The sequence below is a fragment of the Bos indicus genome, chromosome 19 (genome assembly GCF_029378745.1).
Source record: "Bos indicus isolate NIAB-ARS_2022 breed Sahiwal x Tharparkar chromosome 19, NIAB-ARS_B.indTharparkar_mat_pri_1.0, whole genome shotgun sequence".
Lineage (NCBI taxonomy): Eukaryota > Metazoa > Chordata > Mammalia > Artiodactyla > Bovidae > Bos > Bos indicus.
The window spans coordinates 64,476,786-64,503,871 of NC_091778.1; the positions used below are offsets into that span (position 1 = coordinate 64,476,786).

General features: G+C 41.9%; 1 protein-coding gene across 8 annotated transcripts in view; it reads right to left on the minus strand.

The window, feature by feature from the left end:
* HELZ (helicase with zinc finger) overlaps positions 1 to 25,816 on the minus strand; it is a 152,316-nt gene extending 126,500 nt beyond the window's left edge. For 2 of the 8 annotated variants that reach the window (XM_070774252.1, XM_070774245.1), the window contains exons 1-5: positions 25,719 to 25,814; positions 24,414 to 24,469; positions 20,481 to 20,537; positions 4,814 to 5,041; positions 2,031 to 2,067 (exon numbers count right to left, since the gene is read on the minus strand). In XM_070774252.1, coding sequence (XP_070630353.1) covers positions 2,031 to 2,067; positions 4,814 to 5,023 — 247 coding nt within the window. In that variant the 5' untranslated portion in view covers positions 5,024 to 5,041; positions 20,481 to 20,537; positions 24,414 to 24,469; positions 25,719 to 25,814. Of the gene's footprint in view, positions 1 to 2,030; positions 2,068 to 4,813; positions 5,042 to 9,040; positions 9,089 to 20,480; positions 20,538 to 24,413; positions 24,822 to 25,718 lie in introns of those variants that run through there. The other 6 variants (XM_070774248.1, XM_070774249.1, XM_070774247.1 and 3 more) reach the window with 6 other exon arrangements.
* Between the last annotated feature and the right edge of the window lie 1,270 nt (positions 25,817 to 27,086).

A 27,086-nucleotide genomic window follows, 5' to 3' on the forward strand; every position in this document is an offset into this window, starting at 1 on the left:
GAGCTTGGACACACACACACTTTCATGCTACTATGCTCACACTCCAGGTAACAGGCCTAGCCTTCATCTCCAAGGTTTCCAGGTTAAATTTTTATATTGTTAATTCAGCAGTTGTAAAATAATACCTAACTTTAAAATGCCAAGTAAAACAATTAACAAAAAATGCAACATTTTTCCATGTGCTCCTGCACCAACAACATTTACTCTTCCACAACTTTTTACAAGTCCTTTAATCTACTGGGACTTTGTATGTCTCCAAAAAATGAAAAGTATCAACCTCATTAGTACTCAAGGAAGCGAAAATTAAAGAAAGAGGCAATTTCTCACACATGAGATTGTCACAATGTCAAGACTGAGAGGTTCCAGTTAGTGAGATCACAGGAAACAGGCATTCTCACATATTGCTGATATGTAAGATGGTGAAATGAGATATGAAAATTTTTCATAATTTTCTAAATTATGAAAAATTTAGAATGAGAAACTAGGGTAAATAGTATAATAAGCATTCATATTCTTAAAACTTAGGTTGCCATCTTTTGCCATATTTACTTCACTAATTTTTTTCTGAACTATTTAAAAATGTGTGCATTTGAAACTAATCCGAAAGTGTCTATTAAAATTATATGTATATTTTAACCCAGACATTCAATTTTTAAAACTCCTTCATCCAGGTATCTAACTTTTAAGACTACCACACAGAAACAAAGGCAGCAGTGAGAAACAATGTATGGTTATTACAGGGTGAATTGTGACAAACTAGAAAAGTAGAGCCACCCGAACGCCCACCACCATGGGAACAGCTGAATAAATGGTGGCTATCTACACCACGGACTATGGTATAGGAGCTGGAGCTGATGCATTATTAACTCAGTAAGATATCCATGATCTATATTGCTAAGAAAGCAAGCAATTTTGTTATGATCACATAATTCTTTTTTAATTTTTAAATAAAAAGCCCATGTACGTATGTCATGTATTACGAGCATTTGCGCTCACTACAGAGAAAGGTGAAGAAGACGCAGCACACTAACGTCACGACCTCCTCTTGGGGGAGGGGCAGGGGCCCTTCTATGTTATTCGACTTATTATAGGGCTTGTTAGCAACCTTTAAACATCTACAGGTAGTAAAGATTGCACTCAGTATCTCTCAAAGGCCAGTCTTCTCCCAAGGTGCACAATTCTATGAAGCAAGGTTTACAGAGAGGTCACTGTATCTTCAATGAATGGTTCAATGTGTCCAATATGTTACAGAAGTAGATAAGATTTACATTCTGTAAGGTTTACAACAAAAATAGCTAGTACTTTGAAAAAGTTTTGACACAAAAGAACAAACAGGAAAAGAACTTTAATTTACGTTAAACACCTCAGCCCTCCTTCCCCATTTAGATAATTGAAGCACTCCATTATCCAAATCACTGAGCTGTGCAAAACTCTCACCAAGAGTGTGTGAGAATGCACAATGAACCCTTCTCCCACTCACTCCTAGACTCACTCTAGAAAACGGCAGCAATCTCGAAGAAAAGGATTTCTAGTCTATGAGCACCCAAAGAGCAAGAATCTTATTAATCAATTTCCTGACCAAAAGAAAGCAGGAAAAAGCACCAAAGAGCATTCTAGTCAGTCTCTTCTAAGGAAAATCTTCTAATGAAGGGGAAAAAAAAACACTGTAGGAGACAGAGGTCCAGCTTTCCAATTTATCCAAGCTTAACATTTCGATCAATGTGTGTTATGTGTTATAGTTCTTAAAATATAGCTCTCTGTTGACTGAAAACACTCACACACTTTCAAAGGGCATTATCAGCGTTCCCAAGGGAGTGGCAGCAATGCCACCACTCGTGAGCAGGGACCATGCTCACGTGCACACCCGTCATGCCAGGAAAGCACCCAGATTAGTCATCACCACGAAGTGGAGTTTTTTCATATTAAAATCACCATTGAAATCAGTACATGAAAATATCAAATCTTAAACATTACTCAATGAAATACTTCAAAATCTTCAAAGCAGAAGAGAATCTTGTTTTTACACATACCATGCCTACAATCTTCATCAGCTTGCCCATAGTTTTTCTGCAAAATAAAAGACACAAGATAAAGTTTAGTAGTTCAAGGCCTCTTAAAACAGAGATTTTATCAAAAGGCTGCAGCTTTGTTTCAAAGTTTAATCATTAATGTTGCAAATTTACTACTCACAGACCAAGGCTAACTCATGTGCTGAGGATTACACAATCCTCTCCAAGTAAACCTCATCGCATACTTCCCTAGCCATTTACTCCCTCTTTCTCACCTCCTCTAACCTCAAGTCACCAGAACCCTCTACCCCATCCTCATCCTCAGCTCCTCACTCTGCTGAGTGAACAGCTGTCCTGCAGAGACTGTCTATGAGGGTCACCACCCCGACTGTCTACTTCCTGCCCCCCTCTGCCTCCCGCCTGTCCCACAGGCCTACCACCTGTGCAGATATGCTCAAAAACATCGCTCTGGCAAGCCTCTTCTGTTTCTCATACATCATTAATTTTTTGTTTTCTTTCAGTTTAGTTCTATAAACAAACAAGTTCTTATTTCTCTCATCTGAAAAAACCCTTTTCTTGACTTCACGTCTCCCACTAGTTTCCATTCCTTTTGGGTGTGTGTGTGCTTCAATGGGGCAAAGCTCCTCAAGAACTGTCTGTATCATGTATTCAAATTCCTTCCATCTGATTTTCTTTTTTTTTTCTGACTTTCTCTTAAACTCTTTGTTATCAAGCTCTCACTCCCCACCCCATGTAAATCACCAGTGGCTGCCACCAGTCAGACATATTTACATGCACCCATGGAGATACACTGTCATTTTTTGTCGATTCTCAATTCTCCACGTCTATTCCAGCAATGGACATGCTGAACATCTGCTCACTTGGACAGGTTCTCCTCCTTTGGCTCCCAGGACACCCTGCTCTCATAGTTTTCCTTAGCCTCATGGGTTGCTCTTCAGGATGCTTTGCTTCTTCTCCCCAACTCTTAAACCAGTGCCGTAAGACCAAGTCCTCAGTCATCTCCTCCTGTCTATACTCACTCCCTAGTGATCTAACCCAGGCCTGAGGCTCTTATCATCCACAGACCACAGACTCTGAAAGTAACATCTGCAGCCCAGACTTCACACACGCACATCCAGCTGCTTACTCCACATCTCTGGCTGGGTATCTAAGTGTCATCTCAAACTCAGTGTGTCTAAAACGAACTCTTTCCCATAAAACCTGCTCCCCATCCACAGACCCTCATCTCAGTGGAAGGCAACTCCACTCTTCCAAACGCTCAGACAGAAAAAGTCAAAGTAAGTGAACTATGACTGCTCTAGATCTCTCACTCTCTGCCTTCCGTACACTAGGAAATCTGTTTCATTCTACCTTCAAATTATCGCCAGAAACAAACCACTTCTCACCACCTCCATGGTTACCATTTTGATCTAAGCCGCTTCATCTCTGGCCTCAGTTCAGTTCAGTTCAGTCGCTCAGTTGTGTCCGACTCTTTGCGACTCCATGAACTGCAGCACGCCAGGCCTCCCTGTCCATCACCAACTCCCAGAGTTCACCCAAACCCATGTCCATTGAGTCGGTGATGCCATCCAACTATCTCACCCTCTGTCATCCCCTTCTCCTCCTGCCCTCAATCTTTCCTAGCATCAGGGTCTTTCAAATGAGTCAGCTCTTCGCATCAGGTGGCCAAAGTATTGGAGTTTCAGCCTCAACATTATTCCTTCCAATGGACACCCAGGACTGATCTCCTTTAGGATGGACTGGTTGGATCTCCTTGCAGTCCAAGGGACTCTCAAGAGTCTTCTCCAACACCACAGTTCAAAAGCATCAATTCTTCAGTGCTCAGCCTTCTTCACAGTCCAACTCTCACATCCATACATGACCACAGGAAAAACCATAGCCTTGAATAGACGGGGACATTTGTTGACAAAATAATGTCTCTGCTTTTTAATGTGCTGTCTAGGTTGGTCATAACTTTCCTTCCAAGGAGTAAGCGTCTTTTAATCTCTGGCCTAGATTATTCTAATAGCTTCCAAACTAGTCTCTGCATCTACTCTTAACCCTTATACTTTAAACTCTATTCTCAACAGAGACCAAATAATTCCTATTATATCAGATCACGCCACTGCCCTGCTCAAAATCCCACAAGAGTGCTCTGCCTCAAGCAGAACAGAAACCAGACCTCACAGTGACCTGGAGACCCCACAGGGTCTAGCCACCTTGTTGCACTCCCTCATCATGTGCTTTACTCCCACACACTGGACTCCAGAGCTGTCCCTCAAATGCAGCAGGCATGCTCCTGCCTGAGGAAGTCTGCACTGAAGTTCCCTCTGCCTGTAACTTAAAAATTGCAACCCTACCCCTAACCCTAGAAACCTTCTATTTTATGTCTTTTTTCATGCAAACTGTTACCTTCTAACAATCCAAAGTGTTTACTTACTTATAATGCCTGTTCTTTATTGCCTGCCCCTCCACAATACTAGAAAAAGTACTAGGGAGAGATCTTTCTTTTTCACCAACATAAAACAAATACCTAGAACAGCATCCACCACATAGTATGCATTCAATAAATATTTGTTGAATTGAGTGGATAGTAAAAAAATGCTATACAACAGTAAAACTTTCAGGTCCTAAAAACACAGTTGCTTGCCATCAAAGATATTCAGCAATCCCTAGCCACTTCACACAACTCCTCAGCCCAGAATTTGGTGATTTGCAGAGGAAATGACCAACAACAGTCCCCACTCAAAGAAAAAGGTCATTTAACATGGTTTACCATTGGCTTATTGACAATGTCTACTCACCAGCTGCAAAAAGGAGGCAATTCTATAAAGAAGACTCTCGATCTTGATGCTCTCTATCTCCAGCGGACAGGGCCCTGTAAAGTCGGCCACGGAGTACTGGCCAAGAGAAAGGAGGGCCTCTGTGCAGTGCTGGAGGGCCATCTCATAGTCCTGCCTCTTCAGTGATTCACATGCTTGTTCACATGACTTCTCAGCTCTTCTGTCTTCCATGACTCAGGGACAAAAATCCTAAAGACATGGAGAAAGAACAAGAGAAGGTTTCAAAAACCTATTAATTATAAATTCTAGCCCCATTCCTATCTCAGCTGGCTTAATTATCTATCTGAATAGTTACTGTCAACCAGCCTTTTGATCAAGGTCACAGCTGAGCAGCAGCTACTGATGCTACAAAATCTATACTTCTCAAGTCAGGATCACACTACCAACTATACATCAAATTTATAAATGAGACAAATTTATAAATGAAATATGATGCTGAGTATTACAAAACATAGCAAGCCATGAGGCTTCTCTTTTCTTTTATAACCAGAAAGTGGAAAAATGCTTCCTATGCAACCTCCAACTTTCAGTCTAATAATTCTACAACTAAGGCTACAGAGAATCAAAGGCCGTATCGTGTGGGATTTTTGCCCACCAATACAAAAAATTTCACAGACAAAAAAGCTGGAATCAGAAACCAAAATTCGAATCCAAGTCCACTGACTCCTGTGATCTGCTTCTGATCTACTAAAAGAGCCTAATGTCACATTAAGCTGTTTGACCACCCAGTATCCAGCCATCCCCTTTTCTGGTAATAAAAGCCCATGATTCCCCTCTGAGTCATTACCTCTCCCCCACTCTGAGGAAATGTGGCCCCTGAAGAGAGGGCTCCACCAAAAAAAGAAAAGAAAAGAAAATCAACGAGTGTCATGTGACCAGAACTGGCCAATCTGAGTCTCAAAGCCCCAAACTCAGGGACAGACTGGCTCAAGGTCAGATATGTGACCCCATAAGAACCAATGAGACATCATGAGACTTTTGCTGAGGCTTCTGGGAAAGAGGCTGGTGCTCTTTCCCGCTGAATCTAAACTCTGAGCAGCTACAGGGGGTGGATATGCTGCAGTCATGTTTCTATATGCAACGTCAACAACTGAAGTCCATCCAGGAAAAGGCAGAGCTGAGTCACGGGGAGAACCTGAGCCCCAACAACTTCACCTGAGTCCTGAATCCAGCTTGCTGTGCCTGACTTTGTAGTTAGGTGAGCCTAACTCAAATTTCTTTCTGGCCTAAGCCAGTTTTGGTGCTGTTTCAGGCAGCGGGAAGCTAATTGATATGTATGTGCATATCTGATTAGTACCTCACAGGATGTGAAAAACAAACTGATAGTTCTCTTACAAAACAGTGTATATATACATGATAATTAGTAACAATTAGGCCACAATTACTGATTAATAATAAAAAGTATTAAGAGAAAAATGTGGGCATTTTAATAATAACAAGTATAAAGAGAAAAAATGGAAGAAAAATGACTTAGTGTGACATGTGGTTATCTTGACTACTGAAAATATTACAAAACATTTGTTTAAATAATTTTATCATAAAGCTATTTCAGCAATAATAATAAAAGTAATAGCAAGAGCCATTTGCTGAACACATGCTGTGCCAGACGCTGCTGAGATATATAATGTATATTGTGTCATCTCATTTCCTCATAATGACCTTACAAGGTGGGTGTTATTATCATTCCCACTTACAGATAAGGAAATTGAAGCACAGAGAAGTTAAGTTGCTCACCCACAGTTATAATGTACATAAAGGGCAGGATTCAAATCTAGACATTCTGATGTAGCTCACACTTTTAGCCAGGACACTGACTGTGAGTTCTAGCGATGTTCCAGTGGAGCAGAAACTGAAGACACTCCCAAAAGCATCAATTGTGAATATAATATAGCACTACTTTAACCCTGGAACAGTCTTAAGAACTAATTCCTACATAGTTCTGCATTACAACCAGCTAGTGATTACCATTTTTTATAAAAAGTGTGAAGACCCTCACCAAACTAAACCAATTGCGTCCTTTTGTTAAGCAAAAGTTCTAGATGGTCCCCAAACTACGGAGTATATTAATTAGCACCACTTTTCCAGAAAATGATAAAATTCACACCCTCCCCTAAAGTCAACTTTATGAGAACATTCCCATCACTAAGTTGCTTTTTACCACTTTCATAGAATAGAAATTTATTAAAAGAAAATTTTCCATTTTAGTATAATACATAAAAAGAAAAAAAGCATGAAATGGACTTTATCAAAACTAAACATTTTTGCTCTTTGAAAAATGCTATTATATTAAAAGAATGAAAAAGAATGAAAAGCAAAGCTAAAGACTGTGAGAAAACCACTTGCAAATCACTGCAACTGCAGAGAAAACCAATTGCAAATATCTGAAAAAGGATTTGTATCCAAATATACGAAGAATTCTCAAAACTCAAGAGGAAGAAAACAGCCCAATGAAAAGCTGGGCAAAAGATACTCCACTAAGAAGATATAATGATGGCAAATAAGCACATGAAAAGATGTTCAATGGCATCAGTCATTAGAGAAACACAAATTAAAACCGTAATTAGATATTGCTGCTGCTGCTAAGTCACTTCAGTCGTGTCCGACTCTGTGCGACCCCATAGACGGCAGCCCACCAGGCTCCTGTCCCTAGGATTCTCCAGGCAAGAACACTGGAGTTTTTGGTTGCCATTTCCTTCTCCAATGCATGAAAGTGAAAAGTGAAAGTGAAGTCGCTCAGTCGTGTCCGACTTTTCGTGACCCCATGGACTACAGCGCACCAGGCTCCTCCATGCATGGGATTTTCCAGGCAAGAGTACTGGAGTGGGTTGCCATAGCCTTCTCCTGATTAGATATTACTATATACTTATTAGAATGCTGCTGCTGCTGCTGCTAAATCACTTCAGTCGTGTCCAACTCTGTGTGACCCCATAAATGGCAGCCCACCAGGCTCCCCCCGTCCCTGGGATTCTCAAGGCAAGAACACTGGAGTGGGTTGCCATTTCCTTCTCCAATGCAAGAAAGTGAAAAGTAAAAGTGAAGTCGCTCAGTCATGTCTGACTCTTAGCGACTCCATGGACTGCAGCCTACCAGGCTCCTCCGTCCATGGGATTTTCCAGGCAAGAGTACCATTGGAGTGGGTTGCCATTGCCTTCTCCGACCTATTAGAATGGCTAAACGAAAAATAATGGTAATGTCAGTGATGTAGAATAGCTGGAACTCTCATACATTGCTAGTATGAATATAAAATAGTACAGTCACTCTGGGAAGAGGGTTGACAGCTTCTTACAAAATTAAAAATACACTCAGTATATCATCCAGCAATCCCCTCTCCCCACAAGCAGCCACCTTAAAGAAATGAAATCTATGTTTGCAGAAAAACCTGTACACAAATGTTTACAGCATCTCTATTCAAAAATGTTAAAAAAACTGGAAACAACCCAAATGTCCTTTAATTACTGACAATAGAAAACTACTCAGTAATAAAAAGGAACAAGCTTTCAATTTATGCCATAACTTAGATGAAGCTCAAAGAGTAAAAGAACCCAGTCTAGAAGTTTACATACTTCATGATTCTATTTATATGACATCCTCAAAAAGATAAAACTAAAGGGGTGGAGAAAACATCAGTGGTTGCAGACATTATAGGATGGGGACAGTTAACTAAAAGGATAACATTAGGGAATTTTAGGGGGTGATAATATTCTGTATTCTGATTGTACTGATGGTTGCACAATTACACGTTATATTAATAGAACTGTATTACTAAAAGAAAAAGTCCGTTTTACTGTTTAATTATTTTAAGAAAAAAATGTTATTCGTTTTTAAAATATGAATATCAATGTCACAACGGACACGGATTTTAAAAACTGCAAAGAGATAAAGAAGGGTAAGTTTGTTAATAAATGGAAAACCTGTACTTTTCCCTTCGTACATTTCAGAGGCAAGAATATAGCCTCAGAAAGAATTTCTCCAAACAGATCAATGAGTAGTTCACTACATAAAAAACATAGGATACTTTTGAAGAATTCCATCATAGCTAGAAAACCGGTCCGGGACCAAAAGTAAATATGGGAAGAAAAATGAAATCAACAGTTCACCACAGAGGTGCTGGGCAGAATGGCCTGGACTACGACATGTTCAGTGACAGCTGATAAGAAGGGTGGTGATTTATAAGCATCATTCTCATACCAATGTGGACTTCCTTCTGTGACAGTACAAGGAAAACCAACAGATCACCTGGAAATCAAGTCATGAAATGTATTAATACCATTATATTTTTTAAAATATTCAATTATTATCCTAAAATTGACTTTTCTTATTAGTCACGGTCCTCTTTTATTTCTAAAAAATTAAATCTTACTTGATTAGAGACAGACTTCAAAAAACAAAAATGAACTATGATCAAACAGCAGGAACCAATAGCAGTAACTAAAATTTCTTCAACCTAAATTGAAGATTATTTCTGTATCTCTGTCTTTTACATTTGTCTCCATTAGGGGAAAAAAATTATCTACCTCATAATTAACTTGGCTGGAATGAATCAGGCTGCATTTGTAAAAGTTTTAGAAGATCGATGAGTTGTACTAAACGTTACCATTATTTCCACCTGAATAGAAATTACTAACATCCATGATCAGTCCTTCGTTAGACCCCACCTTCTCTTTAATTATTAAACTATATAAATAATAAAAACCGTATGAAACCTGAATAAAAATACAATAAAATATGTTTTTAACATAACAAAGTTTAAACAAGAGAAATACTATAAAAAAATTAGAGATTCATTTTTTTAAGTCAGTAATTTGCATTTTGTCTGCCTCACACATTATTATTTTCCCTGTGGAAACCCAATTATTATCCTGAAAACAAGACTGTTTTAGAAAGTTACTGTACTGTGACGAAAGAAAAGCCAGACTGATACGGTATTAAGGAACCCACTGCAGAACGTGCCTCCTTCTCCCCACTGGACATCACAGCAGTGGGGGACCCTGCGGCAGGAAAGTGTATACTCTTTCCTGAGGAGTTAGACAGTCAGGAGTCACTTTAGAGATGGCATCCTATAAAATAGTACCCGAGCTCATCACCAAATAACCAGGCCACCCACAGTCTGACTACAACAGAACCTTCCCACCGTTCTCCACACAGGCCCCAAGCACAGTCCAGCCTGAGTCTCTGCCAACGCCTTTGCTCTACACAAACACCCTTCCCTCCTCTCTGTGGACCTAAATCCTGCCCAGCTTTAAATGCACACTTCAAGGTCTATTACCCTAAGGATGATCCTCCCAAAACCAAAATTAATTCCTATAGGATAGTCTTCCTAAAAGGAGTACGTCAAGGCTGTATATTGTCACCCTGCTTATTTAACTTACATGCGGAGTACATCATGAGAAACACTGGGCTGGATGAAGCACAAGCTGGAATCAAGATTGCTGGGAGAAATATCAATAACCTCAGACATGCAGATGACACCACCCTTATGGCAGAAAGTGAAGAAGAACTAAAGAGCCTCTTGATGAAAGTGAAAGAGGAGAGTCAAAAAGTTGGCTTAAAGCTCAACATTCAGAAAACAAAGATCATGGCATCCGGTCCCATCACTTCATGGCAAATAGATGGGGAAACAGTGGAAACAGTGACAGACTTTATTTTGGGGGGCTCCAAAATCACTGCAGATGGTGACTGCAGCCATAAAATTTTTTAAAAGACACTTACTCCTTGGGAGAAAAGTTATGACCAACCTAGACAGCATGTTAAAAAGCAGAGACGTTACTTTGCCAACAAAGGTCCGTCTAGTAGAGGCTATGGTTTTTCCAGTAGTCGTGTATGGATGTGAGAGTTGGACTATAAAGAAAGTTGAGCGCCGAAGAATTGACGCTTTTGAACTGTGGTGTTGGAGAAGACTCTTAAGAGTCTCTTGGACTGCAAGGAGATCCAACCAGTCAATCCTAAAGGAAATCAGTCCTGAATATTCATTGGAAGGACTGATGTTGAGGCTGAAACTCCAATACTTTGGCCACCTAATGTGAAGAGCTGACTCATTTGAAAAGACCCTGATGCTGGGAAAGATTGAAGGTGGGAGAAGGGGACAACAGAGGATGAGATGGCTGGATGGCATCAATGACTCAATGGACATGAGTTTGAGTAAACTCCAGGAGTTGGTGATGGACAGCGAGGCCTGGCATGCTGCAGTCCATGGGGTTGCAAAGAGTCGGACACAACTGAGCGACCAAACTGAACTGAACTGATAGGATGGTCTGCCTCTTACACGTCATTGTCTTGGATGCCTTATCTGACCAATACAACTATCTTAGAAACAAGAGTCCTGTTTTATATCATCTATATTCCCATGACAACCATCCTATTCACTAAAACCATTCAATAAATACTTTAATTGAATTTCCAAAAGAGTTGACCTAAGGTAACCTAAATGCCAAGCATTCCAGGAACTGTCCTGAACCAAACTCAATTCTCATTCAAATAGCAATGTCATAGGGATGTTGTATTCTCTTAAAATGCAGTTGCTTTTATCCAAAACTAGAATCTGTGATGAATCTATGGGATACACAGACAGAATATTCTGTGAAGTAAAAAAGCTTTATTTATTGTATTGTGCTTAATATTCGGCCAGACTTGCATTTTCCTCTAAAACTTATAAAATCACTGAGTATGCAAGAAGTATTAGAAGACAGAGTACGCCTACTGAGAAGAAAACGGAAAGCTAAGATCATCAATCATATTCTACTTTGAATAATCTCTTTCTTAAAGAGGTAAATTCTAATTTCCAGAATGAATGAAATTCAATATAGCAAATCAAAATGCTTTAAATACATAAAATAATATCGTGATGGACTGTCTACTATCTGTTTTAGTAAATTATAAAAAAAGAAACTCTAAATTTAAGAAACGTTACATCACGAGCTAAAATTAAGACTTTTTTTCCATCCATCACTTTGACTTTTCCTAACCCATTTTTGAGAACTGTCAGCAGTTCTGGATCAGTAATTCCAAATTATTTCTTGAAGACTTTGAGCCTCCTGCCAAATCATTTAACATGCTTACTAATCAATAAAGACATGAAAAAACAAAAAACCATATTTATAAAGCAAGTAAACTATATTAAAAGGCTGACTTTGCGAAAAGGTTGCTGCTTGCCAAGAGAATTTTATTATAAAACATTTTCTGTCATTTGTATTTCTTCATTTTCCCTTCCAGATTATCTGTGTAGCCTTGCAAACACATAACAGTAATTAAACACAAACCAACATAAGAGAGCCAACTGCACAATTAAAACAAAAGGGTACCACACAATGACCACCATCATTCCTCTTAAAGGCTCTCTTCAAATTACCAACAGTCTATGTTTTAGAACTATATTTTCAAATCAGATGTTTGAAATTCAGAACAGTGTTTTACAGAAACTAAGACCAGGGGTTACTTGAAAGATGTGAAATAACCAAAGCAGATTATAAAATAATATCTACAGTGCAGTCCCATTTTATAAATAAAAATCTAGCAGATTATAAAGTAATAGTCTATATCCTGGGCCTGGATACCTATATATCTATATATAGAGAGAGATAACATATATAGAGAGAATATATATCTCTATATATATAGAGAGATATGTATCTATATAGAGAGAGAATATTTTATATAAAAAGTCCAGAGAGAGAAAGATGAAACAAAATATTAAAAGTAAATATCTCCTTCCCCAGAGTTTTAACTCCAGTCTAATCATAGGGAGAACATCAGATAAATCCAAATTGAGGGACATTCTATGAAATACCTGAACCAGGACTCTTCAAAAATTGTCATTAAAAAAAAAAAACAGAAAAATCTGAGAAACTGTCAGAGCCCAGAGGACATGACAACAACATCCAATGTGGACGCTGAGCAGGAAATGGGCTTTTTGGGAAAATGAGAAATTCAAATAAAATCTGGAAATTTGCTAATACTAATTTTCCAGTGATGATTTCTTAGATTTGACAAATGTATCTTAAAAATGTAAGATATTAACAATGGCAGGTTAAGAATGTATGAGAACTCTGACCTACATTTACAACTTTCTCTAAGTCTGCAATTATTCCAGTATTAAAAGTAGGTATCTCTGAGTGGTAGATGACAGAGTTTTAAAAATTAATTTGCATTTTCTAATTTTTTAACAAGCAACATGCTTAATTCCCTGATAGCTCAGCTGGTAAAGAATCCGCCTGCAATGCAGGAGACCCTGGTTCAATTCCTGGGTCGGGAAGATCCACTGGAGAAGGGATAGGCTACCCACTCCAGTATTCTTGGACTTCCCTTGTGGCTCAGCTGGTAAAGAATCTGCCCACAATGCAGGAGACCTGGGTTCGATCCCTAGGTTGGAAAGATCCCCTGGAGAAGGGAATGGCTACCCACTCCAGTATTCTGGCCTGGAGAATTCCATGGACTATTCACTTTCATGCATTGAAAAAGGAAATGGCAACCCACTCCAGTGTTCTTGCCTGGAGAATCCCAGGGACAGGGGAGCCTAGTGGGCTGCCCTCTATGGGGTTGCACAGAGTCGGACACGACTGAGGTGACTTAGCAGCAGCAGCAGCATACAGTCCATGCGGTCACAAAGACTCTGACACAACTAAACGACTTTCACTTTCAATGCTTAATTATCTGAAAAACAAAAAAGGAAGAAGATAACTATTCTACATCAAAAGAAATTAAAGAGATAAAAATAAAGAAATACATTTGGGGAAAATGGGAAAAATTATATATGGGCTTGATATCTGGCAGTATAACCATTAGTATTACTGAATTATTTTCTTAGGTGTGATAATGGTATTATATCTATAAAGAAAAATGCTCTCCTTCTTAGGAGACACCTGTTGAAGTGTGAATGAAATGCCATCTAAGATGTCTGCCACTTACCTTCAGCTGGCTCAGAAGAAAAAAATTCTATTCGACAGAGAAACAGAGAATGCAAATCTTGATATAAGGCAAAGAATTGGGTATTGATTATACTATTCTTATAACTTTGCTCTCTGGCCTAAAGACTGTCATAATATAAATTAAACTAAATTTTCTTTAACTTAAAAAAATGATCCAAAACCCAAAATAGGCTAGAAGTTATAATTTCTCATAAATATAAAATATACTGTATTTTATACTTTAATTCATCTTTTCCAAAAAAGATTGAAAAGGGATGGCTTATTTTACATACTAAGAAATTATAGCTAGCACCCAGGAATAATATTTACATTTCCCTCCAATTAATATTGAATATAGTCTTTTTATCATCCGAGCAGTTTATATTGATCTTGGGCTCATTAATTTCTAACTTACCTAGTTTTTTTAAAATAAATCTGTTTATTTGAATACCACTACCTCATCCCTTAAAGAAGCTGGAAAAATGATGAAATAACTCAGAAGACACAGTTGGAAACCGTAAAGAAGCCTAAGAAATTAGTCACTGGCTGAACAGAAGAGCAGATCTCTTACAAAGCTGTATTCCATGAACCTTGGGTCAGACACAGTTCATTTTGACCCTAAGATCCAGTATAGAACCAGCTGCCCAAAATGCCTTTCTCAAATGGGAAAGAGGTGGAAATGCTAAGACACAGGAGAACATTCTTTCTTGTCTACAGCTAACTGAATTAGAAATCTTTAACACCATTTCTAGTCCTGAAATTCTGTAATTCTACATGTTGCTATTGATTAGTTGCTCAGTCTAAACTCTTGTGTTCAACTCTTTGCAATCCCATGGACTGCAGCCTGCCAGGCTCCTCTGGCCATGGGATTTCTCAGGCAAGAATACCGGAGTGGGGTGCCATTTCCTACTCCAGGGGATCCCCAGGGACTGAACCCGTGTCTCTTTTGTCTCCTGCATTGGCAGGGGGAGTCTTTTACCACTGAGCCATGAGGGAAGCCCATAATTCTACATAAAATACCTTTAAAACAAGAATACGTTATCATTTCACATCCATTAGGAAGGCTGCTATTAAAAAAACAGAAAGCAAGTGCTGACAAGCAAGTGGAGAAGTTAGAATACTTGTACACTGCTGGCGGACATACAATGGTGTTACTGCTATAGAAAACAGTAAGGGGGTTCCTCAAAACATTAAACACAGAATTACCAATTCCACTTCTGGGTATTTCCCAAAGAACTGAAAGTAGGGATTTGAACGATATATATATACCCATGTTCACAGCAGCATTATTCACAATAAGCCCAAAGGTGGAAGCAACCCAAGTGTCTATCAAAAGTTGGATGGATTCTTTAAAATGTATTTACATACAACAGTATTGCATGTGTGCATGCTAAGTCACTTCAGTCGTGTCTGACTCTATGCAACCCTACGGACCACAGCCCCCAAGGCTCCTTTGTCCATGGGATTCTCCAGGCAAGAATACTGGAGTATAGGTTGCTTGTCTTCTTCCAAGGGATCTTTCCAACCCAAGGAAACCCATCGAACCCACATCTCTTAGGTCTCCTGCATTGGCAGGTGGGTTCTTTACCACCAGTGCCACCTGGGAAGCAAGTAATACAATAGTATTACTTAGTCTTAAAAAGTAAGGAAGTCCTGCCACATGCTACAACATGGATGAACCCTGAAGACGTACCAAGTGAAATAAGCCAGTCACAAGAAGACACACACTATGTAAGTGCACTTATAGGAGATACCTATGGTACAAACGGGCCTTATTCATCCCAGAGACAGAAAGCAGGATGATGTCTGCCAGGAGGCAGCGAGGAATGGAGAGTTAGTGTTTAATGAGTAGAGAACTTCAAGTCAGGACGATGACAAAGTTCTGAGATGGAATGGATGGTGGTGACGGTTGCGCAACAAGGTGAAAGCACTTAATGCCACTGAATTGCATGCTAAAATGGTCTAAAATAAATGCTATGTTTCATATATTTTACCAGAATTAAAAAAAAAAAAACAACACCTCAAGTATATAAGTCATAATACCCTCCTACCCTCCTTAAAAGCAGTGAGGCCCATGTCCTAATCCTGGTGCAAACTGAAGGAATGCGCACTGCCCATTTCCCAACCTCCCCTGCCCACAGAGGAGGACTGAGAGCTGGCAGAGCCATGGCCAGAGACAGGAAACAGGTCCTGATATTAGTCCCACTGAACAAACTTAGGAAAGTCAGAACAGAGGGCGAGGCCCAGGATGGCTGACAGAGGCAGACTAGGGAGGAGAAGGCGAAGGCAGAAGGCAGGAAATCCCTCAGAACGCGGGCAGCTGAGGAGACTGGGAAGGGAGACTGTGAGGAAAAGGAGGGTCAGAACAGGCAAGGCAGAGAAGGGAGTTTCCTCAAGATAAGGAAAGAGAGGAGTAAGAGAAAAAAGGAAGAAGAACTGTAAACAAGGAGATTCATTCAAGAAGAGATTCTCCCCAAGTACCAGCAGAAAACTGACTTCCTTCCACTGGCTTGGCCATCTGTACCTAAAGAATCCACGAAAGCTGGTGCAGCCTACGAAAGTCAGGGAGAAAAGTACTTCCCTGTGCAAGAGTACTAATACACCCCATCCACAGAGAACTATGTACTGCCATTGTTTTCATCCGTGTTTGTGTTTTCATTTCAATGAGAATCTGGGCCTACCTTTTTTATTTGTATCAAACACTAGTACGCTGTGAATGAGCTGAAGAGTTCTAAAATGGGGGTAAGAGTAAAGGCTTGAAGCCAGATCTGCCAGCATTTGAATCATGGCACTGTGACCTGAGGCTATCTGCCTAAAAATCTGCTTCCATCTCCAAATCTGCAAAATGGGAATAATAACAGTCTACACTTCACAGTTGCTGCAAGAATAAAACAGAGTGAAATATGAAAGCACTTAGAACAGCGTCTGCTCCACACTAAGCACTACTGAGGTATGAGCTTCCTGTTATCCTCCAGACCTAGAGCATGAGCTCCAGGAGAGCTGCAGGTTTGTCTGTTTTGTTCACTGTTGAAGCTTCAGGTGCTTCACATAAGTATTTGTTGAATAACAATGTATTTAATAATATAAATTTCATGCCAGCAACATAGAAGCCCAAAGGAACAGCACTACCTTTTTGTTATTATGGACAACTAAATCTGTATCACCCTTGGGCCTCAAAGTTCACAGATGGTTTTTATATATCTCATCTCAAGAGATTCTGTGAAGCTGGCATTATTATCTCCATCTCACAGAGAAAGTAAAACTCAGAAGATGTAAGTGATTTGCCCCAGGAATTCTGGCAATGAATCCCACTTCTGTTCACTACAGACCCCCACCCAGAAAACTCAGCACACACCCTGCTAAACTGCTCAGCTCCCCTGCCTGCAAAGCGCACAGTCCGAGTGCACCAAGACACTGTATCCCACCTGCTTCAGTACAACTGATGCAAACAGATGAAACAAGAGCAACAGCTACTGACGCTGGATTGACAGGTACAGTGAGACTGACTATATCCTACTTCCGTGTGTCTGAAATTTTCCATAGTTAAAAAAAAAAAAAGTAAATAAAAAATAAACTCTTTACTCCCAACATAAACTCTGCCACTTCTAACTTTCTATCGAGCATACCACAGCAGAGAACCTTCTCTTATGAGGCAGTGAAGAGAAAGCTAGAGTGGGAATCAGGACGCTTCATTCTTCACTCTGCTTTATTTAACTATGAGACCTCACTGATTCCTTTAACTCCTCTGGGCCCTAAACTCATCTGTTCCTTCCAGGGTTAAAATACTCATTTCGGCTTCCTACTAGCTCCTTAAACTCAACACACAAAATGCAACTTGTCTTTTCTCTATTCTGAACCCCTAAGACCCATTCTTCCATATTCTTGATGTCTTCCAGCTATCCAGCCATAAAAACCTCAGCCTCAACTCCGACTTGAGAGACAGAACTGATGGTTCCCTTCCCTCCTACCTAATCAGCACATCTCTCTGCTTAACCTCCAAGATACCTCTTGACTCCATTACCTCCTTTCATTCTCAGGGACACCAATTCAGGCAGTCACCCCTGTCTTGAGCTATCACCATGGACCCAACAAAAAGCCCCACTGCCAATCCCTCACGTTCATTCTCCTAAACCCAGTCACGACCTCTCAATAGCCTCACCGTCCACATTCGCCTTCAGGTAACCAGAGTCCAGGAAACCGGGATAACGCGGTTTCCGGATGCAGCCTCACTTCCGGCCCCACGGCTCCGCCGCTGCTCTGGCAGTCCGTCCCTCCGGAATACCCTCCTCTTTCCACGGCCTCTCATGTTCACGCGGGTGCAGCTGACGTGCTCCCCGATAGCCCCAAGGGGGCAGTGTCACCCCTCCACGGAACCCCTCTTACGGCACCCTTCAAATTCCTATTAGTCCTTTCTGGTGTCCCTAACTCTCTCCACTAGGGGATTCGTTCCTTGTCAGAGGAAACGATGCTTTGTTCATCTTTGCGTCCCTCTGAACTGAGCTTCCGAAGCACAGCAGCACAGCGGCATGCCACCACGAGCACACGAGGCTCCCCTCAGCCCTCCAGAGCGACTTCAGCAGCCAGCGCCCCCAGCTCGGCAGGTCCTGAGCAGCCTCCTCCTCCAGCCAGGATGTGCCCTGATACCCTTGCGGGCCTTGCGTGGTGCACAGCGGACACCTGAGGGTAACTGAGGAACTGGACCTTGAAATAACTCACCTGTTCCCCTTCACCACTCCTCTCAAGAAAACTCACCATCCAGGCCGGGCTCTCTTTAAATATTCTCACTGAACTTGTTCGGATCATGTTTTTAACGACTACCTGTTTATTAGCTGGTTCTATTTGCCTTACCAACCAAAGCCCCACATCAATAGTTTATTGATTAAAACTGCCAAGGATATGAACAAACAATTCACCATGAAGAGACTCAAAGAGAAAAATCCAACAGTGTAGAACTAAGAAGTGCAAGTGCTACTTTACACTACGAAACAAGGAAGGACTTAACAAAGAAAAATGTATTTCTATCCAGTTTTGGTGAAAGAGGTAAGTCTGTGTATCTGTTAATTGTACAAACTGGTGTAACACTCTTGAAAAACAGTACCACGATATATACTAGGTTGGCCTAAACGTTTGCTTGGGTTTTTCCACAACATCCAGAACGAACTTTATCGCCAACCCAATATCAAAAGCCATAAAGTCAATCATATCATTTAACACAACAATACATTCTGAAATTTATCCTAAAGATATAATTAGCTAGAAAAAAATACAATATCTACAACAATGTAGATTAAAGTATTAACTGAAATCAGCGAGCAAAACAAATACCTAACATAAAAAGATTTAACATAAATTATTGACAGCATGACTTGTCTGCAGCCTCTCAAAGTGTAATCATGTAAATTAAAATTGTGACACCTATAATATGGAAATGTTTCATCATTTAGTATATGGGAAAAATACAAATTATGTGCATAATTAAAAATGAGTACAGTAAATATATATATATTTTTTTAATGGAATGCCAAAAGGAAAATCAACTGTTTGAGGGTGGTAACTCAAATATTTAACAATTTACTTAATATTAATTTTTAAATTACTTCATCATATAAGACAAAATTTTACCATACTGAGGAAATGAGGGTTCCAGGGTATAAATCTGACACGGTCTCAAGAAGAGGTCCATGCCTCTCTTCTACTACTCATTTTGGCCTTAACTGAGAGCCCTCATGTACTTGTTTTATCACAACAACAACCCAGACTCCAGCTTTCCAAGGACTAACAAACTAGCTCAACTAGTCTTCTGATCATCCCCAGGAACCTGTGGACAATGAATCGTGCAAAACTACCGCAACTCAAGAAACAAAGAACCCTACAACTATGTTTCACTTTAGCCATCAGCAAGCAGCCAAGCCAGAGTTTAATTACAAACCTTAAAAATATATAGCATTATCACATTAAAGTCTCTGCAGCTAGCACTGAAAATACATCAAAAACTAATTTTAGCACTGATATCCCAGAAGGACCATATTAAAGCAGTCTTCTAATTTTTTCTGTAGTACAATCATTTTCTAAGTTTACTACTGAATGGCCAAGATACTATAACAGACTAAGAATACTAATTACTGTGAAATAATACTCAAGACTAAATTGTCTTTCTTAGGGCATTTCAGCAAAAAATAAGTAATCTGAAAGACTAAAACCACCATTGTGTGGAGTGAACACAACCATTAGAAAAAAAGTTGAACCTTCGTTCCACTGATCTGTTCTCAGTACCTAGATCCTCAAAAATGCAGACATGTACAGTCATCCATGACAACACGCACGCACACAGCAGATAACAGGAAAAACAAACAATTTAATACTTAACCAGCTCATCAGAGCACAGGGTGACTACCACTCAAGAATGTTGACATGAAACCTGAAGCACTCTTAAGATCCAATCTTATGCAGATAGGTTGAACTCCTGTGCGGTTACTCATTCAAAACAGAAGTGTAAGATTAACCTATCCTCACTTCTCTTCAAACACACTGACGAAGAGTCAGGTGGTCTGTTCACCATCATCCCATCAGTACCCGAAGCTCCAGGTCCAACTGCTGCGCCAGAGCCCTGCTCTCTCCACGCTGTCCCACCTCATTCCTCCTGAGCAGACACTCCTCTAGTTTAAGACTCTTCTCACGCACCATCAAGTTCTTTCTTTCTAAACAAGGTTCTCCCAAGCCTTACTCACCTGCAGTTCACTGCACTGGGTATTACCCAAATAGCCCATCAGAGCTCTTTATAATTTCTGAAAGAGAGAGAAGGAATCTTTTAATACAGAGTAGAAAACAGGATTGCTGACATATCAGTTCTGAAGCATTTGTATCCAGTAGTCACAGAAGATGGTCTTTTGGTCCATAGTATTTCAGTAAAATGTAGCATAACCAGCCAGGACCAAAAGTCCTGAGATAAGGGTCCAGAGATAAAAGCTTGATTGAATGTTGCTACTGATTAGCTGTGTGACCTTGGGCAAGTCGCTTGCCTCCTCCAGCCCTCAATTTCCTCACGCAGAAAATAAGAGAGACTAGACACAAACAGCAGAGCCCATCACATGGGAAGAGCACGCCCCTTCCAAGGCACAACGCGGCGCCGCTGCTTACTAGTCTTGTGACTTTACGTGAGTAAATTCACATTTAGCCTAAATTTCCTCTGCAAAGCAGAAATAACAACTATCTTGAAATTGTTCTGAAAACTAAAGGAAAGATAATGAGTTATAACAAGCCTATAGTAAATATACTGTGCGTCTCACCATAAAATTCCACAGATGCTAATTTACCAACATTACTCCCAGCCCTAACGCTACATGAATTCAGTTTCCAAATATTTATTTTCTTAGAAAATCAACAAATCAAAACTGTACCAACCTAACAATGCAATTAACAGTTTCAGTGTTTGACTAACAATTCAGTCACAGTTATCTTACAGTGATGGAAGTTTAAGATTATCAATATTACTTAACATCACAGGAAACAAGGGCGGACTCGTCCCTGCACAGCATGTAAGCGAGCTCAGTGGCCATGCCTTCCCCACCCTCCAGCTGCCAGGGCGCCTCAGCAAAGGGCTCCTCCAGAAGCCGATGACACCAACTGTTTCTGCCTCAGATCAGGGGAGCAGGACCGCAGGTGGAGGAAGGAGAAGAGGCTTTTTTCTTCATCTTTTTTACTTTATACACTTAACCATGGCTCAGGTTTGTTTACCATGGCATGCCATCAGTTTTACATAAAAATAAGTAATTTTGTAAACCTATATTATTTACACATATTGCTCACTGATAGGAAGCTCGCCTCACAGGAATATTTTCATACAAGATCCACAGAAGAAAGCAAAAAGGCAAATTCAGATGTGCAGAGAACACCTAAAATATGACATAGAAATGACAAAAATCACAAACATTCACACTTCAAAATGGTTCAGTCAAAAAATATGCCATGCATTCGTTGAAGAACCTAACGATGAATCAGGGGTTTCTGGGGTCAAAACAAGTTGAACACACCAACTCTGGTTTTACCAGATAACTTCCTGCTCTTGGAGAAACTGACCCAGTACCACTTACATGAGCAAACCAGTTAATGTGATTGTTTAGTAGTATGTTGAAAGCTTTCAATGTGCTTTAGACAAGTGGTAGCTTTACAAAAAAAAGAAGATATATGCACACATATGTATACATATATATAGAAATTAAAAATCTTCATGTTACATCTACTATTTATTACTGAAAGAAAAATATTAACTCTGTTAAATTCAGGTTAACTCAGAGGTATTATCCCAGCCACCTCAGAGGTAACAGACCACTAAGTTTTATGCTGCTCCTAGCCAGTATTATAGAAATCACCCTGACTACAGCCAGTAACTTAAATGAACGTAAGCTGGAGGAGCCACACTCTCCACACATATCATAGTTCCCGCCTAGAAAACATTTCAAAATATTACTCGGAAATCAAATATTTGCATGTATACTTATCTAAGTTGATGGAAATAAACAACCATAACAATCTGTTTATAATTTTTAAGTAGCTCCTCTGCCTCTCTTGTTTGCCAAGTTGATAAACTTGGCCCCAAATTTTCTATGCATTTAAAACAATAGGCAAAGGACCTTATTTCTTGTGCTGGGCATGTATCTGGAGTCTTAAAAATAGAGTCGGACAGATAATGAGAGGTTTATTTGCATTTGATATCAATGCCGTGCCTGCTTCTTAAACAGAGAAAAAACTGCATGTGTAAGGTCTGGTCTACCTATTTGTAGAGCCCTCCTCAAAATTCTTAGCCTTTCGTGAGCATGCTCTATATTCTTCAATTCCACAAGGCACTTTGCAAGTAGGAGTGATTTCTACTGTTATTTTGGCATCACTCCCTTTTCCAGTGAAACACTGGTCTGTCCATAAATTGTGTACAGACTTTGAAACAATCCAGTCTGAGTATTTATGGTATCAGAAATGAAACTTCTTGGTAATAATCGCAAAATCCAAGTGTACCAGCTGATAGAGAGGTACTTACTGACTCCCCAAAACTACAGCCTTCCACGAAATAGTGTCCTACTCCCCAGCCAAAAGGACAGACTGAAAAAGCTGTGTCTTTATTCACGTCAAAGACACAGACTCTCACTTCACCCAAACTTCTACACTATGGCACTTCCCATTTGAGAATGCTTTGTGTAAAAACCTGCTTGGTGGCCAAACACCAGCTTCACTTTGAAGTGAATATTAACACTTCACAGGATCTACAGGTGTGAAAATTGTGGAAAACGTCTTTGTGGAAAATTTCTTAACACAGTTCAGGCCAAACAACACTAGCCATATAAGATTATCTATTTCTAAATATTCCCTTTTGGATTATAAACAAACATCTCCATAGGCCAAAAAGTAGATTAGGTGATTCTTTCCACAAAGTAATATGTAAATTAAAAAAAACAAAGGTACACATTGGGAGATCTAAGCCATGAATATGCCTCCATCAGTAAGCTGAAAATAAAATTTTAAATCCATATTTGCTCTAAGAATAAAAATAAAAAATATACGTGATACACACAACCACTATTGAGTTTCAAAACACAACCAAACGTGGTATGTGCATTTAGAAAAGGATCTTAGTTTATGTCCACCTTCCTCTCCCAAGTTTTTTTTTTTAAGGCAAAAATGTCAATTGTATGCCTCAATCTCGAAAAAAATAAAGCACAGCTTATTCTTCCAGACATGTGATAGAGAGGATTTCAAAATACAAAGGCTATCCAGATGTATTAAAGGAAAAAAAAAAAAAAAAACTGCAGTAACCAATCTACCAAAACTTACATGTTCTCAATAAACCATAGTAAAGTATTTTTATAGACATACACACTTACACACACTGTATAGTACATCTACAATGCCTAAAATTTTTTTAAAAAAGATATTTTTTTCAAGTTGAGAAAACTGCTTGTGAAGAATGTAAAATTAGCAAACCACTCTCCTTCTCCCCAGTGCTGTTCATTGACATGTATCAGCGCTGTTCTGTAAATCCAAAGCCTCACAAGTTGGCTTAAGTAAAGCAACACTCTGACTTCACATATTACATGTGACCAGAAAACAATGAAAAGCCAGTCTTCTCCATAATAAGTTAACCAAAACTCAATACTATTATAATTCAAAATAATTACGAGAGAGACCAGCATTATTCCATTTTTCAGAAAATAAAAGCAGGATTTGCCTAAAATAATTCTTTCCAATGGAAAGGGTGTACTTGACACAAGACACACAAAATCCACATACACAATCACTGACACGCGATGTACAGCAAGTGATAAACACCACGACACAGATAAAATTAAGACATTCAATTAAAGTTACACAAGGAAATTTAAATAGGCAAACTATAATTACCCCTGGAAAAGACACTCATCAAGGATGGCTCCAAATAACATTTGGCTCTGGATAAGCTCCACTACCGTTGTGTGTGCTGGAGTCCCTGAAAAGTCTGTACACTTGACACAGTCTTCTGTGCTGAATCCAGCTCAGCCTCTACACCCATCTGACAGAGGGACTCATTTGGAAATAAAGGTAGTCCCATCCAATTACTTAGCTTCAGTCTTACCCTTATGACTTGATTAAAATAAAGAAGGAAAAAGGGAAATCATTTTTAACTGCAGTCTCACCTTACACATCTCACCAGCACTGTAGTTCTTTAGTGATCAATTACTTCATCCAATTCCTGAGGCAAACAAAAAAGTAAAATGTGTCTGTACAACACCAATAAGAGACAAGATAAGTAGTAGCAAACGTTCTATCAACGTGAAGTGAAAGGGCACCTAAATTTCAAATGGAAAAAGCTACCAAAATGGTACAGTATGCAGCTTTGTTAATGAGTCTGTTTTACTTTAAAATAAAAAAGAATAAATTATAAAACGCCCTTAAAATCCAAAACATAAAAAAGTCATCTCTTACAGACTGGACTTTCAAAAAGAATTAAAAGAAGAGACGAAGGGGACGAAATCCTTTCATATGAGTTTAAGGAAGTGCAAAATTCAGAACAAGCGAGCCAGGACAACTCTACTCCCCAACCCCCTCCCCCACACCCAACTCTAGAAATCCACTATGTCTGGAGGTATACATTATTATATTAATGATTTGCCTGAAAAGTGTAAGTGGCGAGGGTGAAGGAACAACAATTCTGAATTTCAGACAAAACCTGAGGATCTCAATCCAAGAAGAATCCTAAAACCCTGATTTCCAAACCGGGCTGGAGGATCCTCAGCAAAGGAGAGGGTACAGAAAGCTCAAATAATTTGGGGAGAGAGGAATCAAAGTTCCTTAGATGAAACTGCAGTCCTTTAGCTCTAGAAAAGGGGAGTCTTAGAGCAATCTCCGGAAAGGATCGTCTGTTTTTATTTTTGTTGATGTGCTCGTGGGCCAATGAGAATTTCCGAGGAGGGGGCGGAGAAAGGGGGGGGTAAGAAAGTGAAGCTCAGGAAACAACCCCCGGCTGGGGAGGCAGGGGCCCCCGGCCCACTTTTCCCGGCCCCCGCCCCCACGCGGGCAGAAGTCCGATCCCAGAGGGGCAATCGAGCGGGGCGTGGGAGGCCCGCGCGCTCCCCGCCCCCAGCGGCGACCCCGCCGAGGGGCGCGAGCCTCCCGGGAGCCCGGCGCGGACGAGCCTGCCGCGGGCCCGCGGCGGGGTCCGCGAGGCCTGCTCCGAGGCCTGGGCGGAGGGCGGCGCGGCCCCCGGCGGAGGGGAAGGGGATCGGGAGGGGAAGCGGCTGTAAACAGCCCCAGCGTCCGGGCCTCGCCTCGACGAGCCCCGCTTCCCAGGCCCCGCCGCGGGCCGCCCGGGCCCCCGGCTCGCGCCGGGGCCGCCCCTTCCGGGGCTCGAGGGGCCGGAGGGGAGCCCAGCGCCTCTCCGGAGGGCGCCGGCAGCTCGCGGAGCGGTCCCGGCGGCGGCGAAAGGGGAAGTCAGGACTTACCTGTCATTACTTTCTACGCCATCTTGGATCCACTTGTCAACGTCCCCACAAAGCATTGTGGGTAAGAAAGAGCCTTTAAAGTGACTCCCCTCAGCCCCCGACTCCCGCCTCCGCCGGCGCCGCCCCTCCGGCCGCACCTCCGGCGCGGAAAGTTGCCCGCCGCCTGCCGCGCGGCCCCTCCCCTCCGCCGGCTGTTTGCGTTTAAAATCCGCCCCCATCTTTAAAACGGGGCTCCGGGTCTCTGCGGCCGCCGCCGCTCCCGGCCTCCCTTCCCCCACCCCTCGCGTCCACGCGGGCCCCGGCGCCCCCCGGGGCGGACGGACACCCCAAGTCTGCGTCTGATCGGCCGCGGGCTTCCCGCGCCGGCGGCGAGGAGCCGCTCAGATTCGTCTGTGCGCGCTGCTGCGTCGGTTTCGGCCCCAGACCCTCGCCGCCCGCCGGCGGGCTTCTGCTCCCCGGGCCGGGGCCCGAGCGCCGGCGCTGGGCCGCCGCGTACGCGGACGGAAGGTGTGTCCAGCCGCCCAACGGCCCGGGACCCTGCGGAGGCCGGCTTCGCGGCGGGGGCAGGGGGCACGAGGCGAAAAGCAACTTTTACCCGCTTGCGGCTCCCTTCCGCGGGCTCTTCCCGGGCCGGCACCGCGATCCGCGACCCTCAGACGGAGACCCCTCCCCTAGGAATGTGGCCTCTCTCGGCCGAGTCCGCCCTTCTGCAGTCCGCGCCGCGCGCGTTCTAGGACTTCCCCGGGCAGGTAACGGGGGCGCCGCCTGCGCGCTCGGGCCGGGGCGCAGGGGCGCAAAGGGCTCGGGGGAGGGTCCCGGCGCCGGGCCGGGGAGAGAGGGGGAGCGCGCCCCGCGGTCCACCTGCCGGGTCCCGGGGCTGGGGGGCGCTCTGAGTCGTCCAGGAGAGCGACCCCGCGGCCCACGCCCGCACCCCGGCTGCTGCCCGAGGGCCCCTCGCGGGGCGGCGAGACTGTCCCCCACGCCCTCCGCCCGCATTCCTTGGCGCGGGGTGGGCCAAGCACCGGCCGGCGCCCTCGCGCCGCGGGCCCCTTGCCCCAGGGAGAGTAGGTCAGTCTGCGGAGCTCTCACTCATTGCCTCTGGGCTGTGCTTTGCAGACTTTGGGGACTCAGATTGCTCCTCCCCACCCCCAAGCAGATTTTTACAAAAAGGTGTCCAAGGGAAAATCCTCCAGGACATCGAGACTTGCGAAATTGTATTCTTTGTGAATGCTGTTGAAAGGCTCTGAAATTAGAAAAACGCACAGGCATTAAACGCCCCGTTCAGTGCAAGGGGAGGGCCTGGGGCCTTGGGGTCCACCCAACTTTTCCGCTCCTCCAGACCCTAGGAGAAGCCTCTCTCGAGGAACC